The 23,097-nt window shown below is 49.1% G+C and overlaps 1 protein-coding gene across 1 annotated transcript in view; it reads left to right on the forward strand.

The window, feature by feature from the left end:
* ARMH1 (armadillo like helical domain containing 1) overlaps positions 1 to 22,892 on the forward strand; it is a 54,211-nt gene extending 31,319 nt beyond the window's left edge. The window contains 7 exon segments of the mRNA XM_032247348.1: positions 21,406 to 21,528; positions 21,605 to 21,677; positions 21,831 to 21,960; positions 22,053 to 22,103; positions 22,105 to 22,131; positions 22,428 to 22,509; positions 22,599 to 22,892. Of these exon segments, the coding sequence (XP_032103239.1) occupies positions 21,406 to 21,528; positions 21,605 to 21,677; positions 21,831 to 21,960; positions 22,053 to 22,103; positions 22,105 to 22,131; positions 22,428 to 22,509; positions 22,599 to 22,714 (602 nt within the window). The 3' untranslated portion in view covers positions 22,715 to 22,892.
* The last annotated feature ends 205 nt before the right edge of the window (positions 22,893 to 23,097 follow it).

Here is a 23,097-nt window from a genome sequence, read left to right on the forward strand (position 1 = left end):
CTCAAACTCCTGGCCTCAAGAGATCCTCCCTCCTCAACCTCCCAAGTAGCTAGGACCACAGGTGTGCACTACCACATCCACCTAATTTTTTAATTTTTTTGCAGAAACGGGGTCCCACTATGTTGCCCAGGCTTGTCTTGAACTCTAGGCCTCAAGCATTCCTCTCACCTTAGCCTCCCAAAGTGCTGGGATTACAGGCATGAACCACTACACCCAGCCAATGAGTTTTTATTTATTGAGAGCTTCTATGTGCCAGCCACTTTCCATACATCACCTCATTTACTTCTGAAAATAACCGTAAGAGGCCAGGCATAGGGCTCACACCTATAATCCCAGCATTTTGGGAGGCCAAGGCAGGCAGGTCACTTGAGGCCAGAGGTTTGAGACCAGACTGGCCAACATGGCAAAGCCCCATCTCCCCTATAAATACAAAAAAATTAGCCAGGGTTGGTGGCATACACCTGTAATCCCAGCTACGCAAGTGACTGAGGCACGAGAATCGCTTGAACCTAGAAGGTAGAGGTTGCACTGAGCCACGATCATGCCTCTGCACTCCAGCCTGGGCGACAGAGCGAGGCTCCGTCTCAAAAAAACAACAAAACAACAAGAACAACTGAATAACCATAAGAGTACAAAGCCTGGGATATATTAGGGATTCAAATGTTTACATGAACAAGTAGTAAAGATGGGTATTTTTATGTTTTTCAAGATAAAACAGTGAAGCACAGAGAGATTACGTGTGCTTCCCAAGGTTACACAGCTATTGGATTCTAGCCAGATCTGCCTGACTCTAAAGTTTATGCTTTTAACATATAGCTCATGGCAGATATTTAAACGGTATAATTTCCTTCCCTTTTCCTATAGCGGTTCAGAGGAACGAGATTCTATTTTCAACAGGGGGAGATCAAGGAAGGATTCACTGAGACTGTGTTTGAACTGAGCTGTGGAGAATGGGGAGAATTTTGGAAGGTCAAAAGGATCAGAGGAGGTTGTTCTGGAAAGGGGAATGGCAGGAAGGCAGACATAGGGAAGTACAGGGCATGTCCCGGGAATAATGGGCAGGTCACTGGAGAAGGGATGGTAAAGGTCTAGCTCTAGGAAAAGGTAGGCTAGGAGCAATGGAGGGCACCTTGAATGCCATGTAGGGTAGGTGGCGTCTCCAGCATGCAGCATGGAGCCACTGAAAGTGAGCCTGCTACAGGTGAGGGCTGAGGGAGTGCAGAGCCTCCGAAGATGGCCTGGGTGATGCTGTGCCAGGCCAGCCAGAGCCACAGGAACACTTGAGGCTGGAGGCCAATCGGGAGGCATTGGGGATGGTTCAAATGACAAAATAAGAATGTGCTGGTCCAGCTGGGAACCTAGGCCCCAGGAAGAGAGCACGGACAGCACAGGGAACTGCCTGGTGAGGAGAATGAAGCAGCTTATGGATGTCAGAGTGGGCAGGGCCAGGAGACCAGGACAGAAAGGTCCAGTAATCAGGAATGGTCTGGGCATCAGTATAGGGACAGGGACTTCTGTGTCCAGGTTGACAGGCTGAGCCCCAGGTTCAGGAAACCTGGGAAGGAGGGCATAAGGACCAGGCACTGAGGTTTAGGTACACAAGTGAGATCCTGGGGATGATCAGCAAGGCTCTGGAGGCCACTTCCAACCTAGGTCTTTTCTGGGCAGCAGTGCCAAAACTGAATGTCAGGCATATTATTCCTTCAGCAACACAGTCGGTTTTTGGTTTTGACCCCTGCAGGTCTGTGTGCATATGTGGCCCTTGTATGTTGAGAAATAAGGCTGTGCTAAAATCTATTAGCAGCTGGAGCAGAGTGTCCTGGCTGGAGAGGAGTCACCAGTGAATGGGTGGAGTGGTACAGGGACCTAAGAAATAGTCAGACCCTGCACCAGAGGGTTGTTACTGGCATTGGAGCAAGGGGATGACCTGGCAGTAGAATTATGTTAGGAATCTTAGTCTAGCAATCCCAAAGGCTAGATTGGGTAGCACTGAGACCTTCCTCTCCCCGCCCCACCAAACATGCCCACTCATCCATCCAGCACTGCTCAGCTTAAGCACTGCCTCTCTAAGCCCTTCCCTGACCCTTCAACCCCTGCCCAAATGTCAGCCCTCCTTCCTTTGAACCACCCTGTCCCCACTTCCCCTCCTTTAATTCCACTCCATTAGGGCGGTGTTCTCTAAAATGGTGACTTCCCCTTACACAGACCGTGCACAATTTCAGTTCAACTGCCATGGCTTTTATCCTTATAGCCTCGGCACAGTCCCTAGCATGTCAGGTCCTCACTGCACGTTTGCTGAGTGAGTGAGTGCTGCACATCGCACTGCGTTAGGGATTACTCACCTCTATGCCTTTCTCCTCCAGATCTCTGAACAACAGCGCAGGTACTAGGTCTGATTCATCTTTTTCCAACTCAGGACCTAGAGCATAATGGGTACTCAGTAGAAGTTTGTTAAATAAATTCATGAAAAAAGGTCTTTTTTCTTTCTTGAGACAGAGTCTCACTCCGTTGCCTAGTCTGGAGCACAGTAGCACAGTCACGGCTCACTCCAGCCTCGACCTCCTAGGCTCAAGTCATCCTCCCACCTAAGCCTCCCAAGTAGCTGGGACTACAGGCATGGATCACCATGCCCAGTTAATTCTTTGTAGAGATGGGGTCTCCCTATGTTGCCTAGGCTGCCCTGAAACTCCTGGGCTCAAGTGATCCTCCTCCCTCTGCAACCCAAAGTGCTGGGATCACAAGTGCAAGCCACTGTGCCCGATCAAAAAAAACCTCATGCTGATGAAGTCCTCCAGAGTTGTAACTGACCCCAGCTTCTTCCAGTATCAGCCTAAGTTAGAGTCCTTCTGCATTTATTCAGTAACAGCTAACACTGTGGAAGAGGCAGTGGGAACATGACCCTGTGACTGCCTTTGGTTTGTTATAGGATCATGTGATAACAGTGAAACTACGTGCCCCAAGGTAATTTCAGATATACCAGATGCGCACACATACACACAAAAATGTCTGTTGAATGAATGTATTATTATTCTTATTTTAACCAGGTGCTTCAAAATAGTCTTCCTGTTATTCCAAATATAGAGAATGCATATACAATGATTGTCCACTCAGGGGCACTGTTTCACATGATTAGCATAGACGGGAAGTTGAGGGAGAGAAGAAATTTGCATGCCTTCAGTTGCCACTGAAACGTCTCCCGAGGCAGGGGAGGAAAGTTCCGATGGGTCTTAAATGTGCTCCCAACAGTTTATGACCAAAGAGGATTAGAGAGTAATTTCTTTGAATTTGAGTATACCAAATTGCAAAACCAGAGTGAAGCCCCAGGATGCTGGCAGCAGTCAGCATGGAGAAGCAGCCTGTGTCCAAGAGGAACTCTTCTCCAAGAGGAGAAGAGTTTAGTGGGTGATAGGGACTGATCTCAGAAGGGCAGGGGTGGTTTGTTTCTTTAAACAAATATTTACTGAATATCTTTGATGTGCTGAAAACTATGCGAGACACTGGGGTTTTGTTTGTGTTTGCCTGTTTGCATTGAGAAGGAGAAAAGTGAGTGTCTTGGAAGGAGAAGCAGGGGGTGTCCACTCCACTCCCATGTGGTGTGTGTGTAGGGCAGAGCATGGGGTTATTGGCATCCTTCCCCTGAGAAAGCTACAGGGAAAGTGGCATCCTCAGGGCAGTGTCCACTGACAGCAGGAGGTGGAGGGGCTTAGGGGCCTGGTGATTGTTTATCTTGCTGTGGGTGTCAGTGATGGAGGAAGCTGTTGGTGGCCTCACCTCCTTTTTCATGGAGAATGCCACCTTCCCCCACCACATCTACCAACCTGCCTGACCGGTGAGTCAGGTTAGCCACGTCCTCTGCTCTCCTTCCCATTATGCTAGTGTCCCCAGTTCCTATCACAGGCTCCCTCTTCTGCTTATTCTCTGAAGCACATTCCCTCAAAGACTTCCCTTCTGTAGCTCGCCTTTTCCTTTTTCTCTGCTGGACCATCTCCATTGACGTGCAAATATGCTCTCTATCTTCCATTTTTAAAAGGGGCCCTCTTTGGGAACCTATGGATTAAAAGAGATTTAAAAGACATGTACCAAAAAAAGGTAAAATTATAGCATTTAGGGATGCACACCCCTCCTTGACCGCAAGTTGGCCCCCAGCTATTCATTTCTTTGCCATTTCCTTCTACTTGAACTCCCAGCTGCCTTTGACCCAGCTGATCACTCCCTCGCTTTCTTTGTTGGCTTCTGCGATAGGCGTTTCCCTCCGCTCACTGGTTTTGCCTTAGTCTCCTTCACTTGTTTCTCCTACTTCTCTACCAGACTGTTAGGTCAGCCTCTTCCTTCGCATCTCTGTATAATTTTTCCCTACGTGGTTTCCCATGTGGATGTTTAACAGACATCTCAAATTTATGGCCAAAACAGAACTCTTGATTTTCTTCTCCAAGCCTATTCCTCTTCCTGTTTTCCCTATCTCAGTAAGAGGGACCACCACCAGCCCAACCACTCAAGCAAAACATGGAGGACTAATACCAGATCCCCTTCGTTCTCTCACCACCTACCCCATCCCCTGCCTACCAAGTCCTCTAGGCTGTATCTCTGCTTACCTTCCCTGTCCCTGTCCCCCACTATGATCACCTTAGTCTAACCCGCCATTCTTCTTTCTAGTTCCATTTTGTCCCCCTGTAATCCATTCTCTTGCTGCAGCCAGAATGATCATCTTAAAAATGTATGGTCAGGCACAGTGGCTCCTGCCTGTAATCCCAGCACTTTGGGAGGCCAAGGAGAGTAGATCATTTGAGATCAAGAGTTGGAGACCAGCCTGGCCAACATAGTGAAACCCAGTGTCTACTAAAAATACAAAAATTAGCTGGGCGTGGTGGCACACACCTAGAATTCCAGCTACTCAGGAGGCTGAGTCAGGAGAATCGCTTGAACCCAGGAGGTGAAGATTGCAGTGAGCCAAGATCATGCCACTGCACTCCAGCCTGGGTGACAGAAACTGAATATACACATATATACATATACATATATATGTGTGTATATATATATATAGAGAGAGAGAGAGAGACTAGAAAAAAGAAAACAAAAAACTAAATGCACACACACACACACACACATGTATTAGACACTATCACTCCTTAGCTTCCCATTGCATCTAGACCAAAACCTAGATACCTGCATGGCCTGTAACGCATGGAGGGCTCTTCCCCTTCCCCACAGACCTTGGATTGACCTTTCTTAAACTTTAAGTGTAAGCTGAGACATCACCTCTGAGAGGAAGCCTTCTCTGATCACCCTTTCTAAAGCTTCCTCACTCGTTCTCACCGCCCACCTCAGTCCCTCTCCATCATATCACATCATGAGACTTATCTCCTTGGGAAAAGACCTCATCTGGGTACTTGTTTACTTGTGTATTATCTGCTAGAAAGTCAGCTCCAGAAGAGCTGGGACCACATCTTTTTTATTTACCATTGTATGTTAGTGCATAAATAGCACTGAAAAAGGTAGCCCCTTAAATGTTTGTTGAATGAATGAATGAATGAATTGGGACAAATGAATCGTGTGTACCCTGATTTGTGCTGTTAATCATCATATTGAGAATAAAATCTGAAATGTCTAAGGAGAGGATATGTGTCTTCAGTGACTTTTTACTTCTTGAGTTCTTAGGGCCAATGAAGAGGGTATAGAGAAGGAGAAAAAGAGAAGTTTTTTGGAGGAAGGTAGGAGATGGTAAGGCCTCTAGCGCTGAGGGTGGGTCTTCCAGTTACCTATTACTTATAACAAACCACTGCAAATGTACTGCCATAAAACTACCACTATTGGCCAGGGGTGGTGGCTCACACCTATAATCCCAGCACTTTGGGAGGCCAAGGCAGGTGGATCACGAGGTCAGGAGTTCAAGACCAGCCTGGTCAGCATGTTGAAACCCTGTCTCTACTAAAAATACAAAAATGAGCTGGGCATGGTGGTGCATGCCTGTAGTCCCAGCTACCCAGAAGGCTGAGGCAGGAGAATCGCTCAAACCCTTGAAGTGGAGGTTGCAGTGAGCCAAGATCATGCCACTGTACTCCAGCCTGGGCAACAGAGTGAGACTTCATCTCAAAAAACAAAACAAACAAACAAACAAACAAAACAACCACTATTTTATTATGCTCACATATTCTGTAGGTCAGGAATTTGAACAGGACACACTGGAGATGGATGATCTTTGCTCTACAATGTCTGGGGACTCATCTGTGAAGACAGCCAGGAGCCACAGCTGGTCTAGAGTGGGGCTGTTGAGGACTGGTACCACTGACCTTTCCTTTTGTTCAGGCTCCAGAGTGTCTCCTGTCTTCACTTGACATTTGGATATGCTGCTCATCAAGAATATTTTTGCATTAATTTTAGAGTTTTGCCAGGTGCCAGTGGCTCACGCCTGTAATCCCAGCACTTTGGGAGGCCAAGGCATGTGGATCACTTGAGGTCAGGAGTTTGAGACCAGCCTGGCCACCATGGTAAAACCCAGTCTCTACTAAAAGCACAAAAATTAGCCAGGCATGATAGTGCATGCCTATAATCCCTGATACATGGGAGGCTGAGGCAGGAGAATTGCTTGAACCCAGGAGGCGGAGGTTGCAGTGAGTGGAGATCATGCCACTGCACTCCAGCCTGGACAACAGAGCGAGACTCCATCTCAAAAAAAAAAAAGTAAGTTTTTAATAAGATTCCATCAAAATAGTACTAATTTGCATCTGAGCCAAGTGCTTCACCCTACTCCTGGCATAGGGTAGAGCAAGGGAGCTAGTCTTTTTATTTTACTTAATCATTTAGAAACAAGGTCTCACTGTGTTACCCAGGCTGCTCTTGAACTCCTGGGCTCAAGTGATCCTGCTGCCTCAGCTTCCCAAAGAAGTGATTATAGGCATGCACCATCTTACCTGGCTTAGGGAGCTGGAGTCTTTCAGAGCATGAAGGTAGGACTCCTCTGAGACTGTCAACTGCAGCACCTACACCTGGTCTCTCCATGTAGCTCTGGCTTCTCACAGCTTGGCGGCTGGGTTCCAAGAGCAGGTAGCCAGGAACGAGCTTCTCCAACATTCTAGACCAAAGCACTGCATGGCCTTTTTTGACCTTGCTTCATAAGTGACAAAGCATTGCCTCCTGCCCTGACTCAAGAGAAGCACATGGATCCCACTCCTCTACGAACAGAAAGTCAGATATATTTTTTTTTTTTTTGCCAAGTTTTGTTTTGTTTTGTTTTTAAGACAAAGTCTCACTCTGTCACCCAGGCTGGAGTGCAGTGGCATGATCACAGCATACTGCAGCCTCAACCTCCTGGGCTCAGGTGATCCTCCCAACTCAGTCTCCTAAATAGCTGGGACTACAGGCATGTACCACCATGCCCAGCTAATTTTTGTATTTTTTGTAGAGAGGGGATTTTGTCATGTTGCCCAGGCTGGTCTCTAACTCCTGGGCTCAAGCAATCCTTCAGCCTTGGCCTCCAAAAGTGCTGGGATTACAGGCATGAGTCACCACACCCGGCCTGTGGCTAAGTTTTAAAACCACTGCAGTGGAATATGTCAGACCTGAGGGACATACGTGGTGATAGCTTTATGTCTGTGCAAGTGAGATAGGCTTCTCTTTCTTCCTTTTCCTCCCTTTTCTCAAGGGAGGGGTGGCAAAGGAGCATTGTGTTCAATGCCATGAGAACACCCTGCTGCCCAGTTCCCCTGCCACAGGAGGTTCTGATTGTCCGTTATTGGCACATTCTTCACTTTGAAGTGAAAATAACCAGGCAGCCAGGGACGGTGGCTCATGCCTGTAATCTCAGCACTCTAGGAGGCCGAGCTGGGTGGGTCACCTGAGATCAGGAGTTCAAGACCAGCCTGGCCAACATGGTGAAACTCCATCTCTACTAAAAATACAAAAATTAGCTGGGTGTGGTGGCACACACCTGTAATCCCAGCTACTCGGGAGGCTGAGGCAGGAGAATTGCTCCAACCCAGGAGGCAAAGGTTGCAGTGAGCCAAGATCATGCTACTGCACTCCAGTCTGGGCAGACTCCATCTCAAAAAGAAAAAAGAAAAGAAAAGAAAACAGGCAAAGGAGGCTGACTCCTACATCCACTAATTTCTTAGGTTTTTTTTTTTTTTTTTAGTCACAGAATTCAGATTTTTAGAAGTTCTTTTAATGATTATCCTATTTAACCTGAGAAAGCAAAATCGAAATGAAGGAAGGACTTCTCCAAAGTGGTCAGACTTGGAACTCACCTCCATTTATCTTTGCTGTGAAGTAGAAAATGCAGTATCCACCCAGGGAGGATTGCTCTTCCAGGAATGAGTGGTATCAGGATTGGCAGTCTAAGCCGTAGAAGCAGTTACTTATTGGTCTTCCCTCCTGGAGAAGAGAAATTTGAAAGTTATAGAAGTTTTTCTGAAGAAGAAATTAATGAATTCTGTTGGAAATTTGAAGTATGTGTGTGTGTGTGTGTCAATGTATTAGTACCCTTTTACAGATAATTTTTTTTTTTGAAGATGAAGCCTTACTCTGTTACCCCAGCTGGAGTACAGTGGTGCGATCTCGGATCATTGCATCCTCTGCCTCCTAGGTTCAAGCAACATTTCTGCCTCAGCCTCCCTAGTAGCTGGGACTACAGATGTGCACCACCACACCTGACTAATTTTTGTATTTTTAGTAGAGACGGGGTTTCATCATGTTGGCCAGGCTGGTCTCAATCTCTTGACATCAGGTGATCTGCCTGCCTCGGCCTCCCAAAATGCTGGGGTTACAGGCGTGAGCCACCACACCCAGCCTACAAGTAAATTATTACCCAAGAGTCCCGGCGCAGTCCCACTGCACCTGCCCAACTGTCTCAATTTTCTAAAAAAGTATTACCTAAGAACATAAAAATTACTGTGTATGACTTAATTAGAAGCAGACCAGGCCAGGCGTGGTGGCTAACGCCTGTAATTTCAGCACTTTGGAAGGCCGAGGCAGGTGGAACTTGGGAGTTTGAGACCAGCTTTACCAACATGGAAAAACCTCATCTCTACTAAAAATACAAAATTGGCTGGGTATGGTGTCGCACGCCTGTAATCCCAGCTACTCAGGAGGCTGAGGCAAGAGAATCACTTGAACCCAGGAGGTGGAGGTTGCAGTGAGCAGAGATCACGCCATTGCACTCCAGCCTGGGGGCAACAAGAGTGAAACTCTGTCTCAAAAAAAAAAGAAGCAGACCAATTCTCTGTATATTAATTTGCCAAAAGTACACTTGCCAAAAATCAACTGGCCAAGTGACAAGTTTGCTGAGTGGCCAATTCACCAAATTACCAATGAACTAAAAACACCTTTTCCTGGCGGGGCACAGTGGCTCACACCTGTAATCACAGTACTTTGGCAGGCTGAGGCGGGTGGATCACCTGAGGTGGGGAGTTCAAGACCAGCCTGACCAACATGGAGAAACCTCATCTCAACTTAAAAAAAATAATAATAATACAAAATTAGCCAGGCATGGTGGCGCATGCCTGTAATCTCAGCTACCCGGGAGGCTAAGGCAGGAGAATCGCTTGAACCTAGGAGGTGGAGGTTGCAGTGAGCCGAGATTGTGCCATTGCACTCCTGCCTGGGCAACAAGAGCAAAATTCCATCTCAAAAAAAAAAAAAAAACTTTTCTTTAAATACGTGTAAAGTTTAGAGCAGTTCATATTGGTTATATTGGTAGGGCCTAAGTGAGCTGGGAGAAGCCGGAAGTTCAGAGCTCCTGAGGACTTCAGATTCCTCAGCCCCTCAGCACCCACCTTCTGCCCATGGCTGGCCCCTTTGCCTCCCTTTTTCCTGCCCCACCCTCTCCCCATGCCCTTTTCTCAAGGATGGAAGTCTAGGCCATGCAGCATGGTGACTTCCAGCAGGTTCCCTCTCCAGGTGCCTTCTTCCTGCCCAACTCCCTGCCACTGCCACTACAGAGAGTTTGCACAGCTGCTGTGAAGACAAAATGAAAGCCATCATATTCAAACTTCGCATAAATCCACAAAAGCTGTTAAAATCAGTCTATCTGCATCAATGGCCTATTGCTATATAACAAATTACCCCCCAAAATTTGTAGCTAAAAACAGTAACAGGCCGGGCGCAGTGGCTCAAGCCTGTAATCCCAGCACTTTGGGAGGCCGAGGCGGGTGGATCACGAGGTCAAGAGATCGAGACCATCCTGGTCAATACGGTGAAACCCCGTCTCTACTAAAAATACAAAAAATTAGCTGGGCATGGTGGCACGTGCCTGTAATCCCAGCTACTCGGGAGGCTGAGGCAGGAGAATTGCCTGAACCCAGGAGGCGGAGGTTGTGGTGAGCCGAGGTCGCGCCATTGCACTCCAGCCTGGGTAACAAGAGCGAAACTCCGTCCCAAAAAAAAAAAAAAAAAACCAGTAACAGGGTATTATCTCACACCATTTTTATGGGTCAAGAACCTGGGAACAGCTTAACGGAGTGGTTTTGGCTCAGGGTCTCTCCTGAGGTTGCAGTCAGGATGTCAGCTGGGACCGCAGTCGTCTGAAGCCTTGACTGGGCCTGGCGGAGCTGCTTCCAGTGTTAGTTGGGTTATTGGCAAAAGGCCTCAGTTGCCCATGTCACCCTCTCCATAAGGCTGCCTCAGTGGCCTCACGGCGTAGCTGGCTTTTCCCAGAGCAAGTGATCTGACAGAGAGAGACCAAGGAAGAAGACCATTTAAGAACTTCAACACTGTCGCTTCTGCTTTACTCTGTTAATTAGAAGTCAGTCACTAAGTCCAGCTCACACTCAAGGGGAGTGAGCCTCCACCTCTTTTTTTATTTATTTATTTATTTTCAGATGGAGTCTCACTCTGTCGCTCAGGCTGGAATGCAATGATGTAAATCTCGGTTCACTGCAACCTCAACCTCTTGAGTTCAAGCAATCCTCCTGCCACGACCTCCTGAGTAGCTGGGACCACAGGCGCATGCCACCACACCCGGCTAATTTTTGTATTTTTAGTAGAGATGAGGTTTTACCATGTTGGCCAGGCTCATCTCAAACTCCTGAGCTCAAGTGATCCACCTGCCTCAGGCTCCCAAAGTGCTGGCATAATAGGCCTCAGTCACTGCGCCCGGCCCTGCTTTGTACTTCTCAGCTGACATGGGCAGTAGTTTTGGCCTTTGTGGCTGTATAAGAGGCCACCTGTCCTGTACAACTTCATCAAACAGCAGCCAGAAGGCTCTGACACTGAGGGAGACTTTCACATAAAAACCTGCTATTTTAAAAGATGCATTACTCTCCCAAAAGTATATGAGCACTTCAACTATGATGCTTTTTTTTTTTTTTTTTTTTGAGACAGAATCTCACTCTATCGCCCAAGCTGGAGTGCAGTGGTGCGATTTTGGCTCACTGCAACCTCCACCTCCTGGGTTCAAGTGATTCTCCTGACTCAGCCTCCTGAGCAGCTAAGATTACAGGCATGCACCACCATACCTAGCTATTTTTTTGTATTTTTAGTAGAGATGGGGTTTCACCATGCTGGCCCGGCTGGTCTCCAACTCCTGACCTTGTGATCCACCCACCTCAGCCTCCCAAAGTGCTGGGATTACAGGCATGAGCCACCAGAACTGGCCAACTGTGACACTTTATTCAGCATTTATAAAAGCGCTATAAAACAGGCTGGGTGCGGTGGCTCACGCCTGTAATCCCAGCACTTTGGGAGGCTGAGGTGGGCGGATCAGAGGTCAGGCGTTCAAGACCAGCCTGGCCAAGAGGGTAAAACCCCATCTCTACTAAAAATACAAAAATTAGCCAGATTTGGTGGCGTACACCTGTAATCCCAGCTACTCAGGAGTCTGAGGCAGAAGAATCACTTGAACCTGTCGGGTGGAGGTTCCAGTGAGCCAAGATTGTGCCATTGCACTCCAGCCTGGATGACAGAGCAAGACTCCATCTAAAATAAAAAAAATGTTAAGCCTATAAAACAGTCTTCCAGGGGATTTAAGTATTTAAGTGAAAATCTTGGGGGGAAACTTATTTCTAACTTCCCCATTTGCTTGCCCCTCAAAACATCTGCGTCCTGCCCTGGACTTACACTGTCTCCTTTTTGAGGACGGTGATGCTTGACTCAGGTCTCAGGGATAGTTCGAAACACCAGGACACGGGCGGATTGGACTGGGTGAAAGCAGGTACCAGTGGGAGACACACCGTAGTAATTCTTGATCCAGCAATGCATATACCACCATGACACATATGTTAGTTACTTTTTTGCCTGGCTTTAAAAACAAAAGATGTGCATAAAATATGTTTTTATTGTTTCAACATTGGGCTTTGAACAGGATGTGGTGAAAGAGGTAGCAGGATATACAGAAATCAGAGACAGAATTAATTACAGCATGTCAGGAAGATGCCTGAAACTGATGACACTGGTCTTATTTTTTGTTGCTGTTGTTGTTTTTGTTTTGAGACAGGGTCTTGCTCCATCACCTAGGCTGGAGGGCAGTGGCGCATGCATGGCTCACTGCAGCCTCAAACTCCTGTGCTCCAGTAAGTCGCTTGGACTACAGTCACATGCCACTATGCCTGGCTAATTTTTTACATTTCTTGTAGAGATGGGGGGTAAGATATTGCCCCAGCTGATTTGACTGCTCCCAGCCTTTTTTGGGGTGGGGTGGGGGGAATCGTCCCACTGTTTCCCAGGATGTAGTGAGTGGCTTGACAGCTCACTGCAACCGCAAACTCTTGGGCTGAAGCGATCCTCTCGCCTCAGCCTCTTAAAGAGTTGGGACTGCAGGCATGAGCCACCATGGCTGGCTGGTCTGTTTCTTACAGCAGTGCAACATGCCAAACACATTCATGCTAGTGCCCTGCTGGGAAGGAGGCAAACCTCTGTGAGGAAGCGCACTTCTCATATGTGGCCAGTAGGTGGCAGTCTTGTTGGGACCTGCAGAGAAAGACCTGGAACCCTGGTTTTGCAAGGCTCTAGGAACAAAGAATTATAAAACACCAGTGCTGTTAGCACCCTGGAAATGGCTGCATGGAACATCCACGGTTCCCAGATACAATGCCATTTCTATGGCTCCTTCTGCCAAAGGAATACTAAGCCTGCTGCTACAGCCCTGTCTCTTGTTCACTGTGGTTTCCTGGGCAAGTCATTCGTTGTCGGTTTCTTCATCTATTCAATGAGATGATCAGACAAGTGATCACTGAGGTTTCCTCTGATGCTGATAGGCTGTGGATTCCAAAGTTCCTCTTTGGATTGGAGGAATGAATTTGTCTCTTGCACCACTAAAGTTTCCATGGAATGTGAGTGGCAAGCACCTCACATCTGTTTTTTGTTTTTGGTCTTGTTTTTGAGACAGAATCTCACTCTGTCACCCAGGCTGGAGTGCAGTTGCATGATCTCAGCTCACTGCAACCTCTACCTCCTGGGTTCAAGCAATTCCCCTGCCTCAGCCTCCTGAGTAGCTGGGATTACAGGCGCCCGCCATCACACCTGGCTGATTTTTGTATTTTTAGTAGAGAGGGTTTCACCATGTTGGCCAGGCTGGTCTTGAACTCCTGGCCTCAGCCTTCCAAAGTGCTGGGATTACAGGCATGAGCCACTGCACCCAGCTGCATCTGTTTCATTTACTGATGTTTTGTCCGCACCAGCACTGCACCTAGCATGTGCTCGGTTCCTGTTTGTCAAATGCATGAGCATGGGCCCCACAGAGCATGCCCTCAGCTTCATGGGGCCTGAACTCTCAAACATTCAAAACCTCCTGATGATATCTCCTCCTTGAATACTCTCATCCTCCTTCCCAAACCCATACTCTCCAGGCTTCCTCCTATGGCTCTAGAAACTGCTTTGGTCTTTTATACATTCCCCTTCCTCTGCCAGTCCCCTAGGTGTCAATGTTTTTTTCCCGTATTCAGCCCCAGGTCCTCTTCTCCTTCTTTGCGGTCTATGGCACCTCGTCCGCTCCCATGACTTTAATTACCACCTATGATGATAGAAACAATAGTTGCTAACCTTTACAGAGTGCTGACTCTATGCTGGGTACTGCCCTTGATCTTTACTGATTTTCCCCTTACCACAAGCCAAGGAGGTGGGCACTGTTATTTTCCCCATTTTATGGGTGGAGGACAGAGTGATTGAGTGACCTCTCTCCAGCTCAGACCATTCTCGCAAGCTCCAGACCCATGTGTCCATTTGCCCTCTAAACACCTCCCCTTGGATATCACCAGTGGACTTCTGATATTCCAGCTCCAAGGCTTTTCTTCTCCAGGGTCCCAATCTCAATGGAAAGTATCCAGCTGCCCAGGCTAGAAATATTGGTAATTGTCATGTGTTTTTGCTTCCCACCTTCAACCAACTTCTAACAAGACCAGTCAATTCTAACTCCTCAATATTCAGATCTGTTCCCTTCTTCTCCATTCTGTCTCCACTGCTGCAATTCGGGTCTTCCTACTGCCCGCCTGCACTGGCCTCACCAATCTCCATCTCTCCAGTGTGGCACTCACCACAGTCCATTTCCTAGTCCACCACCAGAGTGGAGGCAGTAGAGATGAGCGGTGAAGAATATGGGCTTTGAGATCAGAACTATTTTTTTTCTTGAGACAGTGTCTCACTCTGTCACCCAGGTTGGAGTGCAGTGGCGCAATCTCAGCTCACTGCAACCTCTGCCACCCAGGTTCAAGCAATTCTCCTGCCTCAGCCTCCCAAGTAGTGGGGATTACAGGTCCCTGCCACTGTGCCCGGCTAATTTTTGTATTTTTAGTAGAGACAGGGTTTCACTATCTTGGCCAGGCTAGTCTTGGACTCCTGACCTTGTGATCCACCCACCTCAGCTTCCCAAAGTGCTGGGATTACAGGCATGAGTCACCACACCCAGCCTGGAATCAGAACAATTCATATTAGCTATCTGATCCTGGGCGAGCAACTCATCTTTTTGAGCCTTCGTTGTCTCTGAAATGAAAGATGAGAAAAATGCCTGCTGTATCGGGTTGCTGGCACATGCAAAGCCCTTCAGAAGCTGGGGCTGGCCTGCCTCCACAGGCTTAGCTCTGATGCTAAGCCCGGCATCCCTGTTTCACGGCCAGATCTCCCTTGCCTGGCCACAGTGTGACATGGCACTTGCCACATTCTACATTCCAGCCTCTCCCTTCTCCCCATGGTTTTGCCAATTCAAGCATCACCTTTTCCAAGGAATCCTTCTCCTGATTCTCCATCCCCTATCATCTCAACTCCATCAGCCAGCCTGGCTTCCTTTTTGTTCCCATGGCCCTTGTTAACAGCGCATCAGAAACACCACTTTCCTTGTTGGTATCCCCCACTCAGCTGTGATGTCCCTAAGGCCAGTGATTAGGTCTTAGTCCTCTTCATGACCCTAGCACAGAGGCCTGGCACAGACAAGATGCTCAGTGCGAATTTTGTTGAAATGAATGAATCAATGAATAAATCAGTGATTGCTCAACTTTAGGTCATTTGGATGTTATCAGCACCACAGGCTTTAGGCAAAACTGAGTATTCTTTTGTTGTCCTTTGCTTTCTGAATGAATTGCTCTCAGTAGTAACTAGTACAATATATGAAGAGTTGTAACTGGCTGTGGTTCCTGTGAAGACATTTGGGCAGAGACCAGTACTTTCCCTCTGGGTATAAACAGTGACAGCTGTGAAGTTTTAAACTCAGTCAAAAATGATGCAGTGAATAAATCTTCATTTTTCCAAGTAGCTCCAAGTGTTACAAATAATTAGCAAGAGATTAAGCATTTAGTATAACGTGAATAGTCAGAGCTAGACATTTGTCTCCTGGAGTATTTGGTTCTACGTGGGCAGAAATTGCTATTTGTGGTCAGAAAAATTTCATAAAAATATCTTCACCCAGGCCGGGTGTGGTGGCTCACACCTGTAATCCCAGCACTTTGGGAGGCTGAGGCAGGCAGATCACGAGGTCAGGAGATTAAGACCATCTTGGCCAACATGGTGAAACCCCATCTCTACTAAAAATACAAAAAATTAGCCGGGCGTGGTGGTGCGCACCTGTAGTCCCTGCTACTCAGGAGGCTGAGGCAGGAGAATCACTTGAACCCAGGTGGCAGAGGTTGCAGTGAGCCGAGGTCGTACCACTGCACTCCAGCCTGGCAACATAGCAAGACTCTGTCTCAAAATATATATATGTATCTATACATATGTGTATGCATATATGTATACATGTATCCGTACATATGTGTGTGCATATATACATACACATATATATACATATATGTATATACATATTTTTTTTTCACCCATTCATTTCTACCCTGAATGTCCACCAAGTCATGGCCTGCTGCAGGAGGAGCTCTTGGGCACAGGCAGACATTTTCCCAGGATGTCCTGGCATTACATGCTGCCAGCTTGTGCCTGGGAAGGGCCCAACTACTAATGAGGGACGTGCTACAGGCAACAAAGCCAAGTATTATCAGATGCAAGGAGGGGCCAGACCACTTAGCTCCAAAAAAATGAGCTGTGCCAATTCAAGAAAAGGGAAGAAACCAAATAGCAGAACAAGTGAGAACGACTTGGGGGTTTCGGGCACCAGCCAGTGCAGGCTACTGCTGCCAAGCAGCCAGAGATGTCCAGGCTGCCATTTTGTCCAGATCAGAGTGTCTGGGGGAAGCCAGGGAAGCTCAAGTGCTTTGCACCTTCCCAGGGCTGGTCCCTTTCCCTCCACAATGTTGCTGGGCCTTTGACTCCAAAATAGGACCACATCTGGGCAACCGGAGGCTGCAAGGGGTGGGTAGATGGGATTGTGAGGGCTACCCGGGAAGACCTGGAAGAAAGAGGCAGCCCAGGGTAGTGGCTGGTTGATTATAAGAAGTGTTTCTGAATGAGGCCACTCTTTCTGGATCAGGAAGGTCCTCAGAGGAAAGGATCTGGCCCAGAAGGTCTGTCCCCCAGAGAGCGAATAAGTACTGGAAGGGATAGCACAGGATGTCTTAGAAGATCTTCCACCTTGGGGTGATTCTTTAATTCTGTGATAGCGAAAACCAGGATGAGCTTTGTAGGGCTTCAGGACCAGGTCCGCTCTAGTGTGCCGGAAGGCTCTGGAGCCTGGGGCTGTTGAGGAAGAGGCCCCAGGGTCTGGCACAAGGGCAGTTTCAAGGAGGTACCCTGGTTCTCTATTAGTAGCCTTTCCATGCCTTTCCTTAGACTGACACACCAGCCAAAACTCTCTCCTTCCTGCCGAAGGGCACTCTGAGCCCCAGAGTGGAGAAGTCAGCTCCCCATCCCTCTGCCGGTGTTTTCAGCAGCACCCAGGAGAGCTGAGGATGCAGCCTGCAGCACACAGGATATGGCTGTTGCCTCTGCCTTCCCAGGCCACTTGCTCTGTTGGAAATCAATGACAGTTTTCTGACAAAGTTAGAAATCGTCAGCACATGTTCCTTTTTTAGGCAGCACATGCCTGTTTGGAGTTAAACAAGTAAAGTTTGCAAGAGCTGAAGCAGTCTCTCGTGGAGACCCATCCTGTGTGCTCTGTAAATCCACGCAGTCCCCTTCACTGACCATCTTGCTAGGTGCCCTGTGTCTCCCACTGTGAGAAGGGCCACACTCTTTCCCTTTCTGTTGTGTCTGGCTTGTATGATATGAGCATCCATAGAGTGGTGCCCCATTCTGGGCTGGCCAAGAAGTATAAGGTACTGACTTCAAAGCACTCTCAAAGTTGGCCATGGGGCTGGATGTGGTGGCTCATGCCTGTAATCCCAGCACTTTGGGAGGCCAAGGCGGGTGGATCACCTGAGATCAGGAGTTCGAGACCAGCCTGGCCAACATGGTGAAACCGTGTCTCTACTAAAAATACAAAAAAATTAGCCAGGTGTGGTGGTGGGTGCCTATAATCCCAGCTACTCGGGAGGCTGAGGTAGGAGAATCAGAAAAAAAAAAAAAAAAAAAAAAAAGTTGGCCATTGGGTATACAGGGAGAGAGCTGCAGCAGTTCTGGTTCTCCAGTGTGTGGAAGATTCAGAGTGGAAAGGTTTGTTCTGTAGCTGTGTGAATGAGGGCCACAGTGGCCAGTGCAGAGCCTCCTCTGGGATCTTCCACCACCAGGCCGGTGGTTTCTAAACGTGGTCCTAGGCTGCCATGACCCAAGTGGTCTTTAGCCTGTTGAAATGCAGAATCCAATTAAGTCTTTTCAACAAGAGGTATGGAACATGCATTGTGTACATGGAATGGTTTGAGGCTCTGGGTAAACAGGGGAGATGCATCAGATGTGTCCACTGGAGTGCACACTAGTGAGGAGACCATTTACTGGATGGTACTGGTATTCTATAGCAAGAAAACCGTGTTACAGGGTCAGAGACATAGGACATCTACTCCTGAATGGAGGATGAAGGCAGAGGAGAACAGGCCAGGGGCAGCTTCCTGAAAGTTAATTTCTCAGCTGAGCCTTGAAGAATGAATAGCAACAGGCGGATAAAGAAGACTTCCCTTTCTGATCATGGTGGGCTGGGCAATTTCAACAACTCTGACTCCTGGAACTACTAAAATATCTACCAAAAAAATGTAATCTTCTTAATAGCGTTGGAGAGCAGTACAATGAGGAATTACCATACCAAAATCGAGGGGGAGGTGAGAACCCAATAGGCCAGCCCTCAAAGCTGAGGCCATTTGCTGATCCTGAAGCAATTAGCAGCGTCAAAAGGCAAAACAGGCCAGGCATGGTGGCTCATGACTGTAATCTCAGCACTTTGGGTGGTCGAGGCAGGTGGATCACTAGAGGTCAGGAGTTCATGACCAGCTTGGCCAACATAGTGAAACCCCGTTTCTACTAAAAAATACAAAAATTAGCTGAGCGTGGACAAAGGTAGTCCAGAATTTTTTGTCCCCCCAGGTAGCTGATAGAAACAAATGAAAATTATCTCTGGAAGAAAGTATCATCATTCTAGCTCTTAAGTTTTTCCTACACTTAATATTTCAAATACAAGAACAGCCCAAAGTATAGTAACCATGTGAGAAAACCCATCTCTACCAAAAATGCAAAATTAGCTGGGCATGGTGGCACATACATGTAATCCCAGCTACTCCGGAGGCTGAGGCAGGAGTATCACTTGAACCCAGGAGGCAGAGGTTGCAGTGAGCCAAGATCCCACACTCGCAATCCAGCCTTAGCAACAAGAATGAAACTCCGTCTCAAAAAAAAAAAAGATAACCATGCACACAAAGGCATCACGATAAATTGGAACTAGCAGACTAGAAAGACTCACAAAAACTTCAGCCAAATTATTGGATTTTCCTTTTTTAAAAAAGAAACAATCTTGTAAACATCTTTAGGAAACAGGAAGCTAAAATTTTTAAAATGTGGCAATAGGCCAGGCACGCTGGCTTACGCCTGTAACCCCGTCTCTACAAAAAGTACAAAAAATTAACCAGGCTTATGAGGCTGAGGTGGGAGGATTCCTTGAGCGTGGGAGGCAGAGGTTGCAGTGAGCTGCAACCGCACCACTCCACTACAACCTGGGTGGTAGAGTGAAGCCCCATCTCAAAAAACCACAAAAAAAGGATGAGAGATAAATAAGGTTTTGCTGTGCTGCCCAGGCTGGAATGTAGTGACACATTCTTTCACGACAGCCTCAACTTCCTAAGTTCAGGTACTCCTCATGTCTTATACCACCTTAGCCCCCGAGAGAGCTGGGACTCATGGCACTGGCAACACACCCCAGACTCTCAAAGCGTCAAAACCAGCGAACACAAAGCATTATACCCAGACGTCTATCTCTTTTTCTTTTTTTTTTTTGAGACGGAGTTTCACTCATGTTACCCAGGCTGGAGTGCAATGGCGCGATCTCGGCTCACCGCAAACTCCGCCTCCTGGGTTCAGGCAATTCTCCTGCCTCAGCCTCCCGAGTAGCTGGGATTACAGACACGCACCACCATGCCCAGCTAATGTTTTGTATTTTTAGTAGAGCTGGCGTTTCGCCATGTTGACCAAGATGGTCTCGATCTCTTGACCTCGTGATCCACCCGCCTCGGCCTCCCAAAGTGCTGGGATTACAGGCGTGAGCCACCGCGCCCGGCCTTAAAATTTAAATTTAAAAAGAGGCCAGGCATGGTGCCTCATGCCTGCAATCCCAGTACTTTTGGAGGCCATAGCATGTGGATCACCTGAGGTCAGGAGTTCAAGACCAACCTGGCCAACATGGTAAAACCCTGCCTCTGCTAAAAATACAAAAATCAGCCAGACGTGGTAGCACTTACCTGTAGTCCCCACTACTCCAGAGGCTGAGGCAGGAGAATCACTTGAACCCAGGAGGCAGAGGTTGCAGTGAGCCATTGCACCCCAGCCTGGGTGACAAGAGTGAAACTCTGTCTCAAAAGAAACAAAAAATTTTAAAAGTAGCATTTACCTTGGTGTACCATTGCCTTAGCATCTCCTCTTGCCCCCTGTAGCTCTGTGGTTCCTTTCTCTTTACAAAAATATTCACTCCTTGCCCATTTTCTCTGGTGCTCCCACAGCCTGACCACTGGCCCCTTCCACAGCATCTGTCACCATATTATTATAGCCTGTTTGTTGGTGCTTAAGGAAAGTTGGTTGAAAAAATGAATCTGCTCTGTATCCTCAACACCCAGTGCCGCGCCTGGCACATAGGCCTTCACATGCAGTTGTGCCAAAAGGCTGAGTGAATGCTGGACCGAATGAATGACTGAGTGTAAAGTATTTATAGCAAAGCCCTGCAGGAAATGCCCCGGATAAATTCTAGTCCCCTTCTCCTTCCTAACCAAATCTTTCCCTCCTTCTGCTTCCATCATTTTCTAACTGTGTAGCTTGGGCAAAGTATTTACCTCTCTGTGCCTAATTTTGGCAAAGGTAAAATGGGGAAGCACATCTCATCGGGTTCTGGTGAGCTTCCACGGATGCTGTATGGGAAGCCGGGCACCCTGCCTGGTGGAGAGGGCTCAATGGAAAGCCTGGCACCCTGCCGGGTGGAAAGGGCTTCATGATGGTTAGAAGGAGAGCTTCTCTAAACTCCCGCCTACCTTGCTTTCCCTCTCTCATTTCCTACCATAAGTCCCCCACCCACTTGCTCCCTCTCCCTCTCACCCCTTGTTTTTCTCCATCTTGCCTTCCTATAAAGACCAAGCCCTTCCCTCCTACATGAAGCCCGGAATCCTCCAAGGCAAATGCTCAGGTCTCTGAGGCCTCTCAGCCTCCGGCGCTGACATCCTAGGCCACCTGGACGGTTGGGCTCACCATCCCACCCTTCCTCCCCCGCCCCCCCAATTCAACTGAGGTGTTCCACTGAGCCCCCTCCTCCTGCTCTTCAACCGAGGTGTTGCCTTCCTAGCTCCCTGACGCCCTACACAGTGCCGGGCAGTAAAAGGTCAGGAGGAGGACAGTGATGGGTGGCGACTTGGTTCACCGGGTTCTTTGCTTCCTTGGTGGCAGAGGGGCCTGGGGCCTCTCTCCAGCACCTCTTTCCTTCCCCAGCCATCGAGCTGATCAAGGACCTGGTCGGTTACGACGTGCGCCAGGCGCTGCTTAAGGGCCTCGTGGCGCTGCTGATACCATCGGTCAAAGAGACCTCCAAACTGCAAGCCAAGATCCTCAATGGTAGGGACCTGCTCTGATGGGGCTACCTGGGCCGCGGGTTGGGGGGCCTCCTGTCTCACGGCCGCACCTTCCTCAGACCCCTCGATTCTCCAGCTCACCCCCAGCCTGCTGATGTTTTTGCAGCAGGCCGCGGCCGCCAAGGCCATCGGGTAAGCGGGCAGGGGGTAGTAGGTGGCTGCAGCAAGCCTGGCTTGGCGCTGCCCTCGGGCCCCGAGAGAGCTCCCGACGCTGTGCGCCGGGTGGGCGCGGGTGTGCGTCGGGTGAGCCCCAAGGCATCGCCGCAGCCCGAACCCCTGGCTCAGGGTCCTGGTGCGCAACGACATAAGCATCGCCGAGGAGCTGCTGTACCTGCGCGTGGTGCACGGCCTGATGGCCGCCATGGGCAACACAGACCACAGCAACAGCCAGCGGCTGGCCAGCCTCACGCTAGAGGTGCGCGCGCGGCGGGGGCGAGGGGGCGGGAAGGGCGGCGACACCCACAGCCCGGGCGCCTGGCAGTCACGCCGCCCCGCCGCGTGGCGCAGTGCTTCGTGCAGATGTTCCCTCTGGTGGCGGAGCACGTGTGCAGGTGCATGGGGGGAGGAACTCTACCAGCTCTTCCTGGTAAGTGCTCCCTCCCCGCTCCACTGCAAGGAGCAGTCGGTGGCTCGGACAGTGTGGTGCCCCTCCACACCGTCCCCATTCTGCAGCGCGCCACATGCAGAGTGGAGCTGGCCACCAGCTGCAGGAGGGACTGCCCTAGCCTAGGCTCCTGCACCTGCCACTTTCCTGTTCCCTTTCCTGCCCATTCGGTCAGGCTGCCAGCCCGCCCCTCACCTGCAGCATCCCTCTGCCAAGCCCAACTCCGAGTCCAGACTGCCCTGGCACCCCAGCTGGGTCCCCCTTGTTCCTGTCCTCAGAGCAACGCTGAGGACTTGTACACGAAAATAGACAGCATTCAGGCGGACATCTTGGCGGCCAACAAAGTCAATGTTACCAGAGGTGAGTGTGGGGCGAGGGAAGCCGGGGGCGAGAGAAGCCGGACGCAAGCGCAGCCAGCACCGCCTCATGCCCGCCTTTCCTGCCTGCAGCCCTGCGCCACCTTGGCAGCTGCCACAGCATGAACACCTTCTGTGGCTCTCATGATTCGGCTCACACAGCCTGCGTTACACACTTCCAGAACGACGATGTGGAATCAAAGGAGTAACAGCCCCTGTGGCAAACCAGGAAGGCCAAGGCTGCGAGGCAGGGAAGGCTGGCAGGAGGAAGGCGCCTGGGGTCAAGCTCAGAGCCACTCCACTTGTGTCCACTGGGGAGACTGGGTATTAGGCACCCTAGAAGGGCAGAGGGAGAGCCGCTGTCAATAAACAGCCTTGGTATCTGTCTGTCCTTTGTGTGTGTGGAGGGGAAAGGGGGGTCAAATGAGAGCTATGATGATAGGTTGTGGTGCCTCCACTCCTGAAGTTAAAAAGCAGGTCCACTGGGCACGGTGGCTCACGACTGTAATCCCAGCACTTTGGGAGGCCAAGGCGGGCGGATCACCTGAGATCAGGAGTTTGAGACCAGCCTGACCAACATGGAGAAACCCTG

This window comes from Sapajus apella, unplaced genomic scaffold (assembly GCF_009761245.1).
Source record: "Sapajus apella isolate SASKATOON/1434 unplaced genomic scaffold, GSC_monkey_1.0 scaffold62, whole genome shotgun sequence".
Classification (NCBI taxonomy): domain Eukaryota; kingdom Metazoa; phylum Chordata; class Mammalia; order Primates; family Cebidae; genus Sapajus; species Sapajus apella.